The sequence below is a fragment of the Ammodytes marinus genome (genome assembly GCF_949987685.1).
Source record: "Ammodytes marinus genome assembly, chromosome: 5".
NCBI lineage: Eukaryota > Metazoa > Chordata > Actinopteri > Uranoscopiformes > Ammodytidae > Ammodytes > Ammodytes marinus.
In genome coordinates, this window is record NC_137234.1 from 26,206,108 (window position 1) to 26,218,979 (window position 12,872).

At 42.1% G+C, this 12,872-nt stretch overlaps 2 protein-coding genes across 2 annotated transcripts in view; one reads left to right on the forward strand and one right to left on the reverse strand.

Annotated features, from left to right (window-relative positions):
• Nucleotides 1–9,881, reverse strand: part of fa2h (fatty acid 2-hydroxylase) — a 38,869-nt gene extending 28,988 nt beyond the window's left edge. The window contains exon 1 of the mRNA XM_080027597.1: nt 9,510–9,881. Within this exon, the coding sequence (XP_079883723.1) occupies nt 9,510–9,794 (285 nt within the window). The 5' untranslated portion in view covers nt 9,795–9,881. The remainder of the gene's footprint in view (nt 1–9,509) is intronic.
• Nucleotides 1–12,872, forward strand: part of LOC307250487 (uncharacterized protein) — a 31,393-nt gene that overhangs the window by 13,467 nt on the left and 5,054 nt on the right. The gene's annotated exons all lie outside the window — the stretch shown is intronic.

Here is a 12,872-nt window from a genome sequence, read left to right on the forward strand (position 1 = left end):
GCCGGCTTATGTATCACCACACGGCCATGACCGTCAGAGCAGCTCATAAGAGTTATAAAAACAGCTTGTTGGGGGACAGAAGCTGACGATGTGGGTGTCTGTGTAGGGTATAGAGGCCTAGAGCTGATAAAAGATAACGGACACTAAACGGTGTCAGTTATCTTCAGTGGCCTACAGTGATACCGTCTTTTAATAAGTTACCAGGTTTTATTACATCTGCTTCGCTGCCAAAGAAAAAAAAATTGCAAGGCACACAAAACAGTTGAACTTTTGTTAACTAGTCTCTACACAACTCTCCCTCTCCCTGTGCATGAAAAGCACCGTGCAGATGAAGGTCAGCATTCCAGCGTGCCACCAGCCTGACCTGGCCGCCCCTCCAGCATTCCATCCACAGAAACGTATCAACCTGCCCCATCGGGACCTCGGTGCTCTGACCTACTAGTTCAAACCTTATCGGCCCTTTATTCTCTCTCTCTCTCTCTCTCTCTCTCTCTCTCTCTCTCTCTCTCTATGTTCCCATCCCGCCATGCTCCTTCCACAGTATCTCCGTTTGTCTGTTCGTTCATTCTTTCGCACACTCACTCGCTCATTTGTAATTCCACTCATTTAACAATACGTGCACTATCCTCCCAAGTTCATGACTTAAAGAGCTGCATTCTCCATAAGCAGCCAGGGATGCCTCCGAGTCCACGCACACAGAGAGATACTGATTACTAAACAGACCAATTGTCGAGAATTGTTCAGCTGCAAAATGTCAACATCCTGTCCAGAGGTGGGTAGGCAGGGCAGGCTGGAGTGGACGAGCCAAAGTGACTAGAACACAGAGCAAACAAAGGTGCACCGGTGATTGACATGCTGATAAAGTATATAGGCAGCTCTGTCTTTACTATACCTGCAATGAAACATGCGCGCGCACGAGCACACACACACACACACCCACACACACAGTACCTCTAAACTGGTGCTAGGATCTTAGTTAGGATCGCTGCTCAAAGGGTCCATTATCCGTTATTGGGAGATTCCACACGAAAAGTGTCAGGGATGCACATTAAAGTATCAATGTCTGTGGTTATTTTACACTCTGCTTCTCAGAGAATATGTGTGGAGACAATCTTATTAAGTTTTGTTTATTTATCCTATTGCACTTTCCCATTTCATAGTACCAGTTCTACTCTAATCGCCTTTTTTTTGTGTCCATTATGTTGAAGAATCTGCCTGGACGTTTTTGGAACCTTGACGGAGTAGGTACCAAAAAAGTAGTATTACTAAATATGATTGGCTTGAGGGGTTAGACGGCGGTGCACATAAGCATGTTGGTTAACGTTAAAAGGTATTGTCAATTATATTTTGTGAAGCACTTTGGTTTGCCTTCGCTGTGTAGGAAAAGTAGCCTGGCATTCCCAGACCTGCCACTAGCAAATTAAATTTGCTGCGCCTGTTGGTCTGGACACTTTCCATTGAAGCTTTTTCAGAAAGTCCAGAAATCCTGACTCACGTTTCAATTGGTTCTATCTAATATGGGCGCGCCAGAGCCCTTTATATGGTACTCTGGGGAGGACGTAACCGGACGACGACAGTGACGTGCATGCGACGTCGAAGCCGTGATAGTAAACATCAAAGATGGCTGCAGATATGTTGTGTGAGTTTGAGACTGCTTTGGCCTCGACCCTTTACGATTTGGAAGACGGCACTCGAATCTTTCCTTAGCAAGTAAGTGGAATGTTCTGTTTTGCCGGCCGACCACAGCAAAAGTTTAATTTAACAGTTTAACAGCTGTTCGCTAAACGAACAGGGCTTAATACGTCACCTTGTGCATCGCTCTGATTGGTTGTAGTGCTATCCAACTGCGTGCAGTGGCATTTGAAATGCACGAGTAGGAGCCGCCCTTTGAGTTGGAAATGACTATTGATCGTGGCCAGACCCTCTATCGTTCAAGATATCAGGGTCTGGATTTTCAGGCTATAGGAAAAGTGTTGTGGAACTGAAAATCAGCTCGTCTAGTTCAGACGAGAGCTGGCAACGAAATACCAGTTGACACAAAGTAGAATAATTAATATCTTTACTGCGTGAGAGTATGAGTCAAGACATAATCATCAAGGGGACTAGTATTGGAAAAGGCAGTCCTGCATGAGTAATTACAGTACACTGTAATCTGTTACATGAACACACAAACATTTGCAACGTCACATCAGTTTATCAGTAACACATAGTGAGCCGTGACAAACATGGCGTGATCTTAGTCTTAGTCTCCAGTATCTACTATCTCAGTTATAAACAACCTGACTTTATCTTACACAAAACTAAGGTCAGAACATCTTGACGGTTAGATAACCTGTAGACCTGAAGATTCACAATTTATGGCAATATATAAATATATATACACACACACATACATACACACAACATTAATTTCCATCAGAAAAATAAATACAATTTGATTGAATATGGACGACGGTAGAGAGAGTATTAGAGCCACCTTCCATCAAACTATTGCGTCACACCTGTCACTTTTTGATCCGGAAGTCCCGCCTCCGGAAGTCCCGCCTCTTATAGACTTTTGATCATCTGTCAGATTTTAATCCGGAAGTCCCGCCTCCGGAAGTCCCGCCCCTTCTATACTTTCCATCACACCTGTCACTTTTTGTGACGTCATCATAGCCCCTCCCCCCGGAAGTCCCTCCCCTTCTATACTTTTGATCACCTGTCACTTTTTGATCCGGAAGTCCCGCCTCTTATAAACTTTTGATCATCTGTCAGATTTTAATCCGGAAGTCCCGCCTCCGGAAGTCCCGCCCCTTCTATACTTTCCATCAGCTGTCACTTTTTGTGACGTCATCATAGCCCCACCCCCCCGGAAGTCCCTCCCCTTCTATACTTCTCGTCAGCTGTCACTTTTTGTGACGTGATGTTAGTCCCGCCCCCCGGAAGTCCCTCCCCTTCTATACTTTTCATCACCTGTCACTTTTTGTGACGTGATGATAGTCCCGCCCCACCATAGCCCCTCCCTTCTATACTTTTCATCACCTGTCAGAATATAGAACCAATGAGATTTGTTTATTTTACCGCAAAGTCCCAAGATTGGTTTAATACGGATAAAGCTGGATGGATGTTGGCCTTTAAAGTTTGCTATTTTAATAATTAGGTCAATAAGACATTAAAATACATAGTGTGCTGAATTCTTGCAGGCACACTAAATTAAATACCTTCAACACCACAATTATTGATTTATTTTAAATACAACAAATTTTAATTGAAAAAGAAACCTGTCCTTGATCCTATATTGATATAAGTTCCATTAAACAACTTACAATTTTTTATTTAATCAAGTCTATTCTGTAGGTGAATGGAGTCCTCCTTCTTGAAGTTAATGGAGGGGCTTCGATTGTCAGCATTACATAACAGTATTGTTTATTGTTTTATTTTTCTTCAGCTCGTTTTTTTTTTTGCAGCTCTTTATGCTCATTAATAGTATTTAGCCTTAGATATAGAAAGCAGACTTTTAACTTGAGTTTTTTCACTTAAAAATATGTAGCAAAAACAAAGCAAAGATGTAATGTTTATTTCTTTACGTTGCCTGACAGTCTTGAAGTAAGAATCGAAAAGTTCTATGTTTTCCAACCTGTTGAAAGAATGGTGAAACGGTTGCTTTCCGGTCTTATGCTCTCACTCATGTAAATGTGTTGCTCAACTTCCCCTTGGGGCCAGCTGCTCGAGCATGCTCTAAGCGCCATGTTCCTCACCTGAGATTTTCAAATCCAGCAGTGAAGGAATCAAAGAATCTTTTGCGATATCCCTCCTTTGAATTGAGCAATGGTCGATTTTTGCAAGTCAGTAGCTTTGCCAAACACCATTCCTGCATGTGTATACATCATAGATAGTAAATAATATACATCTATGTGGTAACTGCAGGCCATATCTAAGATCAGTAGCTCCTCCAAAATACAGCCCAGTTCTTCCTTTGTGTGTGACTAAAAATTAGGCTACATATCGTGTCTTGTGCTTAAGATTGTGATTATAGACAGTTTATAATTTTACACTATGCACATATTTAGTTGATTTGAGCTTTACTGGGTGAGGGTCAGAGTCCAAATACATAGAGTGGTGAAGCTGCAGTCAGTCTCAAATCAACTAAATATGTGCATAGTGTAAAATTATAAACTGTCTATAATCACAAAAATCGACCATTGCTCAATTCAAAGGAGGGATATCGCAAAAGATTCTTTGATTCCTTCACTGCTGGATTTGAAAATCTCAGGTGAGGAACATGGCGCTTAGAGCATGCTCGAGCAGCTGGCCCCAAGGGGAAGTTGAGCAACACATTTACATGAGTGAGAGCATAAGACCGGAAAGCAACCGTTTCACCATTCTTTCAACAGGTTGGAAAACATAGAACTTTTCGATTCTTACTTCAAGACTGTCAGGCAACGTAAAGAAATAAACATTACATCTTTGCTTTGTTTTTGCTACATATTTTTAAGTGAAAAAACTCAAGTTAAAAGTCTGATTTCTATATCTAAGGCTAAATACTATTAATGAGCATAAAGAGCTGCAAAAAAAAAAAAACGAGCTGAAGAAAAATAAAACAATAAACAATACTGTTATGTAATGCTGACAATCGAAGCCCCTCCATTAACTTCAAGAAGGAGGACTCCATTCACCTACAGAATAGACTTGATTAAATAAAAAATTGTAAGTTGTTTAATGGAACTTATATCAATATAGGATCAAGGACAGGTTTCTTTTTCAATTAAAATTCGTTGTATTTAAAATAAATCAATAATTGTGGTGTTGAAGGTATTTAATTTAGTGTGCCTGCAAGAATTCAGCACACTATGTATTTTAATGTCTTATTGACCTAATTATTAAAATAGCAAACTTTAAAGGCCAACATCCATCCAGCTTTATCCGTATTAAACCAATCTTGGGACTTTGCGGTAAAATAAACAAATCTCATTGGTTCTATATTCTGACAGGTGATGAAAAGTATAGAAGGGAGGGGCTATGGTGGGGCGGGACTATCATCACGTCACAAAAAGTGACAGGTGATGAAAAGTATAGAAGGGGAGGGACTTCCGGGGGGCGGGACTAACATCACGTCACAAAAAGTGACAGCTGACGAGAAGTATAGAAGGGGAGGGACTTCCGGGGGGGTGGGGCTATGATGACGTCACAAAAAGTGACAGCTGATGGAAAGTATAGAAGGGGCGGGACTTCCGGAGGCGGGACTTCCGGATTAAAATCTGACAGATGATCAAAAGTTTATAAGAGGCGGGACTTCCGGATCAAAAAGTGACAGGTGATCAAAAGTATAGAAGGGGAGGGACTTCCGGGGGGAGGGGCTATGATGACGTCACAAAAAGTGACAGGTGTGATGGAAAGTATAGAAGGGGCGGGACTTCCGGAGGCGGGACTTCCGGATTAAAATCTGACAGATGATCAAAAGTATATAAGAGGCGGGACTTCCGGAGGCGGGACTTCCGGATCAAAAAGTGACAGGTGTGACGCAATAGTTTGATGGAAGGTGGCTCTACTCTCTCTGACGGTGTCTCCAGGAATGTCATAACTTTTCCAGTGGCCGTGCTCTGACAAAGATTATTTTAAAAAGGTAGATGCATCACTCTTTAACAGCGCTGTCAAATCACGTCTTTTTGTAGTCCAAACCAATCCAATAAAGTGATATGTCACGTGCTGTAAGTTTCAGGAGACCCATATTCCAAGATACACTTTCACCCATATCATATATAAGGTGGATTGACTTTATGGGCAACCGTGGCTCAGTTGGTTAAGCGGTTTGGCCAATGATCCAAGGGTTGGCGGTTCGATCCCCGCTCTGCCACCAGTATCATGGTTGTTGTGTCCTTGGGCAAGACACTTCACCCACCTTGCCTCGTGTGAATGTGAATGACTGCTGTATGTTTGAGGTGGTGGTCGGAGGGGCCGTAGGCGCTGAATGGCAGCCACGCTTCCGTCAGTCTGCCCCAGGGCAGCTGTGGCTACTATGGTAGTTTACCACCACCAGTATGACTGTGTGTGAATGAATGGAACCTGGAACCCTGTAAAGCGTCTTTGAGTGCCTTGAAAAGCGCTATATAAATCCAATCCATTATTATAGATTGTCCAGGACTTTCGGTATTTGGATGGGAAAGGGTCAGACAAATTTAGAAAGGCTACGTCTGTTAATTTAGTGTGCCAGATATAGGATGGAATCAAGATTTAGTGAATGCAACTATCAGATCAGAAATGGTATTGATAGACAGCTATATTAAATAATTTGGACGTGGGCGGAAGAAAATTGATCGGGACAAACTCAATGATGATTTATATAAGAAGAAAGCCCGTTTATTTAAGGACAAACTGTGAAAATCCCTGGCTTTGTTTTCATCGTGGAAAAACACTAACACACAGTGGGTCTGAATGGAGGCAACCCGGCCTCTATTATAATACAAACCAGTTCATTATATTTACGGTGTAAACAGTACCTCTGTTTGTTTGTAAACCTGCTCCCCAACACAAAAATGATTAAGAAAAAACTAAACCGTATGTACAAGAGTCCCAAAGCTGTGACTATATTGCAGCAAAAAAAATTAAAAAATTAAACAAAAAGAAGAACATGCAATACCCCAAACATCTGGACATGAATATATTCAATTGGGATCTAAATTGTTGTCCAGAGGTGGAAAAAATTTGATGTCTCAAATCTGAAGAGGGAACTGGATGCCACCTCCGCCCTTTTGACTGAAAAATATAATGTACGCTGACCACCAATGCAAACAAGAAGGTAAGCATCACTGCTAATCTCCACTTTAATCTCCCTGTGTTTGTACTGTGAGAAAACTCAAACAGAACGTTATACCAGTCCTGTAATGACTGCCAAGCCATCTACATCCCATGCTCTTGAAGCATTTTCTTCCTGTGTGTCAGGAATTGCCAATATTTATCATGATAATACTCCTTTTTTCCTGTTGGGATGCAATCCAAGCCCAATTAAAAAACCTTGAAGCCACGCTGTGTGCGCCCAGGTTTGGCTGCTTGGTGAAAAGTATCAATCATTAAATGGTGCGGGCAGAATGCATACACACACACACACACACACACACACACACACACACACACACACACACACATTAAAGAAGTGAATGTAGGGTCGGTTTTAAACCTTTGCAGTTAGACCAAGGTGCCCGTGGAGGAAGAAATTAGAGAGCGAGCGTTATTTGCCTTCCAGCCGTACCTTAGGTGTTTTTTTTGTAATATTTGATTTTATTACCAACTGGAATGTCCCGGTGACTCAAGTCAGTGGGCTGAGTGACCTCCATTGTCCCCATTGGACCACGATGTCACACCCAGCAGCAGAACGTGTGGTTCATCAGTAGGGGTTAGAGTGAGCACTCAGTAGTATCATTTAGAAGAAAGTAGAATCATATACTTTAGGATCTTATTACGATTTGTCCAATACATTTTTTTTTTTTTTTACTGCAAGCTTATTTCCATATACACCCTGAGTCCACACATGCCCTGAGTTGAACTTGTGTAAGACACTGGCCCTCAAGTGCTGCTGAGTCATGTATAGTTGAGGTAAAGCGTTCTATTATTATAAATGTCTTTTGCAGAGCAGGGTGTGATGATAGCTAGTGAGAAAGGAAATATACTCGCATCTGAAACTGTGAGTGAGAAGGAGTGAGAATGTATGTAGGCTGTTGAAAGCGAGTACACTGTCATCAGTACCTTTACAAAATAAATGTATACATGTGTAAACATACTTAAACGCACATGCCCCTTCCAGGCCATAGGGACATCTGTATTTGTTGTTTGCCATCTTAAAATCCAATAGCTGACCGACCCAAAACAAAAGTCCAAAATTATTATTATTTTTTTTTTAGATTATTTTTTGCCTTTGCTTGATTAGAAAGACATGGAGAGTTGAAATGGGGCAAAGAGGGTAAGACATGCATAGAACTGACCCGGGGCGGGATTCAAAACCCGGGCCTGCATTGGAGTTATGTGTTATCAATGTCTGAGGCCTGAATCGCCAGAGAATTACCATTACGAATATACTGAATTTACTGTAAATAGCTTTTGCTTTGGCAATTGTGTGAACTTTGCATAGGGAGAGGTGCAGTGAGGCGACAACACCCATGAGAGTGTGGGCAAAGCCATGTAAATGTTAATGCTGCTGGGGAGAGATCTATGCAAACCCTGTCTGTGTCTCCCTGCTCACCACAAAGAGGGGAAAGCCTTCAGGGACACACACAAGGGAGAGAGAGAGACAGAGAGAGAGAGAGAGAGAGAGAGACATGCTGGGTTTCCTTTGAACATTTGCCCTGTTTGTAGTCCCCCCTTGTAAACCTATACCAGGACAAGACAAACCAGTTTCTCTCTCTATCTATCTCTCTCCCCAGTCCACACACAGACACACACACACAGACACACACACACAGACACACACACACACACACACACACACACACACACACACACACACACACACACACACACACACACACACACACACACACACACACACACACACACACACACACACACACACACACACACACACACACACACACACACACACACACACACACACGTTGAATCATTCATTAATGTCACTATTCCCCCCCACCCCACTCAACCACACCATAACACCTGCACTTAACCCTCTCCTGCACTCCCCTCACATAACGAGGTGTGTCTTTCCCCATGCACTCCACATTCCTACCCTTACAATCAATAGTGTCCAGGAGGAGGAGGAGGAGAGCTGAGAGGTCCTTCTCTGTCTATACCTTCACATAAATGCCCAATCAAGTCAGGTGACAGAGGATTACACACCTGTGTAAATGGCACGAGATGACAGGGCCCCTATCAGCTTCCCACTGCCAAAGTAACCACAGAGAGCTTGGCACAGTCTATTGTGTGATATCGTGTGGGCTTCCCATGAACACCTCCTAACCAGCTAGAAGCCCAAAATGTGTCAATGGCTGATGACATAATTGGGTCAGTTTGAGGATCATGCATGTGTGTGTGTATACTGTATACTGAAGGGGCAGCAGCTCAGAGAGGGAAATGCTCCCTCTGTTTTTAATACATTAAAGCGCACCCCACTGCTTTCCTAATGCCAAGAGTGCTAGAAACCACCCTTTTGAGATATTTCAAACTCAAAAAAGAAAAAGGTGTTACATTTTTGTTCAAATAGATACTGCAAAATGACTTTCTTTCTGGAGGGGCCACAGCCTTGCCTGGAGACCATTGTTTCTATACCTCTGGGAACAGAGATGGCAAATATTAAAGCAGGAGGAATATTTTTTTTTAAAAAGTATCAACTCTGATAGTGTGATTAATTCAGTCTAGACGGTTTCTAACCCTCAAAGACATTCACCTTGGCGCCCCTTCAGTGGAGAAGTACAGCAGCAGGTGTATTTTCTTCTCCCATGTGTTTCTCTGAACTTGTTTGCGCGCTCTGAGGTCAGTTAGTAGCCTGCTGTCAGCCTAGGTGTGTGCGGGCTTCCTACCTGTGGCTCGTCGGTGCCGCTGTTCGTGTCCAGCAGCTCCCCGATGTAGTACTGCTCCATCCAGCGCCGTGCGTTCTCCGAGTGCCGGTGCGGCGGTCCCTCCATCTCCAGACCCACGTCCTTACCAGAGCGGCCCAGTATCAGCGCCTCTCCTCCCGGGTGCATCCTTAAGAAGGCGGTCACATCGTACACCCGTGTTCCCAGCAGTACCCAGCAGGAGTCCTTGGTGCAGTGGGACGCCACCTCCCGCACCGTGAAGGACCGGGGCGCCGTGGATGGAGACATCCTGTACAGGCTACACAGCAGCTAAACACAGGGAAAGGAGCGCACAGCAGCGGGCCGTGGACCTCAAGTTCTGAATCTGGAGACTGTTGTAACTTCCCAGTTGACACCGGAGGCTCCACAACTCTAGGTACTCACGAGAGGACAGCGACCGCGAAGGGGCGGGGTCTGTGCGCAGTTCAAGTGCTGGGAAAAGATTGGAGATAGGACAAATTCACGGCCACAGCAGCTTAGCGTTTCAAAACGTGAAACTTCTAAATTATGTGCTCCTCTCGAATGATGCTTCGGTTTTATATAATAATATTTGCTCTTTATCGGCACTGTTATCCACCTTAAAGCTGAGAAAAGAAGTCCTACACGTTCCGTGAATGCAGCATTGCATCCAGACCCACCTGTTGCTTTGATAACAAACTCGGCTCGGTGCGACAGTGAGGTTAACTTCTGAAGTCTGGTTGTGTAGTGTAGGCCTACGGCAAACAGATCATTGATTGTTAAATAACTCCCTTTACTTTTTAAAATAAATAATAACCTAACAAAACAATAGGCCTATATCAACTTGAATTGTTCAAATTTACTTCCATAGACCTGATGGACGTCACTTAAAGGTGCACTGTGTAACTTGGAGTGCGTCAGAGAAGTGAACATTTTCTTGTGTATATTCTCATTACTGAATAAACAAAGTTCCCTTCCCGCACAGGAAGACTGGATTCCCTGGAACACTGTTTGAAGGAAGAAACGTAACTGTTCCACTGTTGTTGTTTACAGCAGCAGGGCCCACATTTTGTTTTACAAACATATTCTGTTCTTAGGCTACTTTTGGTTCCAGGAGCTTCAAAATTATTTAGTTTTATTTTATTTATGATGATAGAATAATTCAATATTGAAACATTACATCTAGAGTAGATGTGATACTATCTGTAGGCTCTGAAAATGTAAACAAATCCCCTCCCCAAAAACTGCATAGTGCAACTATAACGTGAGGTGTGAAAAGCTGTCATTTAGTCCATCCGTTGACATATTCTGATCAGTTGTACAAGGTGCATGCCCGTAGGCTATTTTTAGTCCTTTAACGTCTAGATAGGCCATCGGCCGCACATACATCTAGATAACGTTCAAAGTAACTTCTTGCACTTTCGAATGAAACTGAGATAAGGACAGACATAGCCGGCTGGGATCTCCCACTTTCTTAATGATGTGTTAATGTTTGCATATAGCCTATCATCTCTACACCTCTAGTTGCATTTAGAAGGTAAGCTATTCAACAAATGGCAGGTAGTTCTCCTAGCTCAGAGGGTGTGTCTCAGTTTGTTTACGCGTCTCTCTTTATCTAAACCCAACAGATGAGCTCAGCTGGTGACAGGCAGCTGCCTTCACGTGATGTCGTCAAATACTTCCTTCCACAGGTTAGGCCCAACATGAGGCACAGCAAAATACTAATAAAAGGCCTACAGATATTTCAGTGCATATTTTCTGTTCTGTTTTTTCTTTTTCTTTTTCCAAAGTGTGATGTAAGTGGGTGGAGAATGTCAAGGTTTCAGCAATTATCAAAAAGGCAGATTCTGCATGTTTTTATCTCAATTAAACTAAATAGGATATCAACAGTGGACTGGACATTTACTCCAGTACTGTACTTGCTACTTACAATCCACTACAATTCAGTAGGAAATATTTGACTTTTTACTCCGCTACATCTGAGAACTTGAGTTACTAGATACTTTACCAATTAAGAGTTTTAAACATGAAACATATGAAGAGTATAAAATATTATATATACTACCCTAGTTGATTCATTAATAATTGAACTCATTTTAAAGGCAAAATGTCATGGTTCCAACTTCTCAACTAGGGAATCTGCTGCTTTTCCTTTAAATCAGTTTTATTTTTTACCAAGCAAACAACCAATAGGCCTTAATCAAATAAAGGCTATGACTAGGCTATAGGTACCCAGGCGCAACTGTGCTCTGCTGTAAGTCATGGATTGTATTTCTGTATTCTGCTATGCTAGTGTGAGACGCACTTGTCCACAAGCGCCGTCCTATGTCTTTTGGTGAAGTCAAAGTGATTTAAATATGAAATATAATGCATGTTTTTCTTCTGGAGTAACCCAAGACTATAATCTGAATGACCCAAGCAGAATATGGTCGGTGTGGGTCTACAGTAGCCCTGCAATAATATCAAGAGTTTCCCCATTGAAAACTCCCTGTTTTTCAAAATACTTCAGGAGTTACCATTTTTGCATTCAATGTTTTTTATTAATATATTCAAATCTTCATTTAGCTAGTGACAGTGGGCTACTGACTATGATGAACAATTTAGCCATGCACCTTCACACCGTTAAACTTCCCTTGAGTTCCAAATCACATACTTTTTCTTTTTACTACACTACATACTAAAGTACAGAAGAGTTCTAGGGCCACAGGAGAGAAAAAAAATCAGATAAGCAAAATTTATTTTTCATTATGTCGAGAAATGTCATGAATAAAGACGAATACTGCAAAATGCTATTGGAGTTAGTAGGGCATTTATGCATTTTCAGCACATTACAATTGGAGTGCATGTATTGGGACATCCTAAATCTTTTTTTGGCTTACTAAATAGTAGGGAATGGGGATTGGAATGCAGGGACAGTCACATCACAACAATTGCTGTCTGTCACAGTCACCCATAATAAAATGTTTTCATCAGGCGAGGCTTGTCCAACATATATTCAATAATGTGTCTTCGTCTAGTGGTGTTAGAAACCAGCAGGGGGCAGAACAGGACCACGGTATACTAGCCCTGCCTTACAATTCCCAATACTTCCCTACTATTTAGTATGCCAAAAAAAGTTTTAGGACGTCCCAATACATGCAGGTCAATTGTAGTATGCTGAAAATACATGAATGCCCCACCAATTCCAATTGCAATTTGGAGTATACATCTTTGTTCTTGACATTTTTCGACATAATTAAAAAAAAATCTTCCGTATCTGATTAGTTTTTTTCTCTCATGTGGCCCTAAAACTCTTCTGTATTTTAGTATATAGTGTAGTAAAAAGAAAGAGTATGTGATTGAGAACGCAGGGAGGGGAGTGTTGAGAGA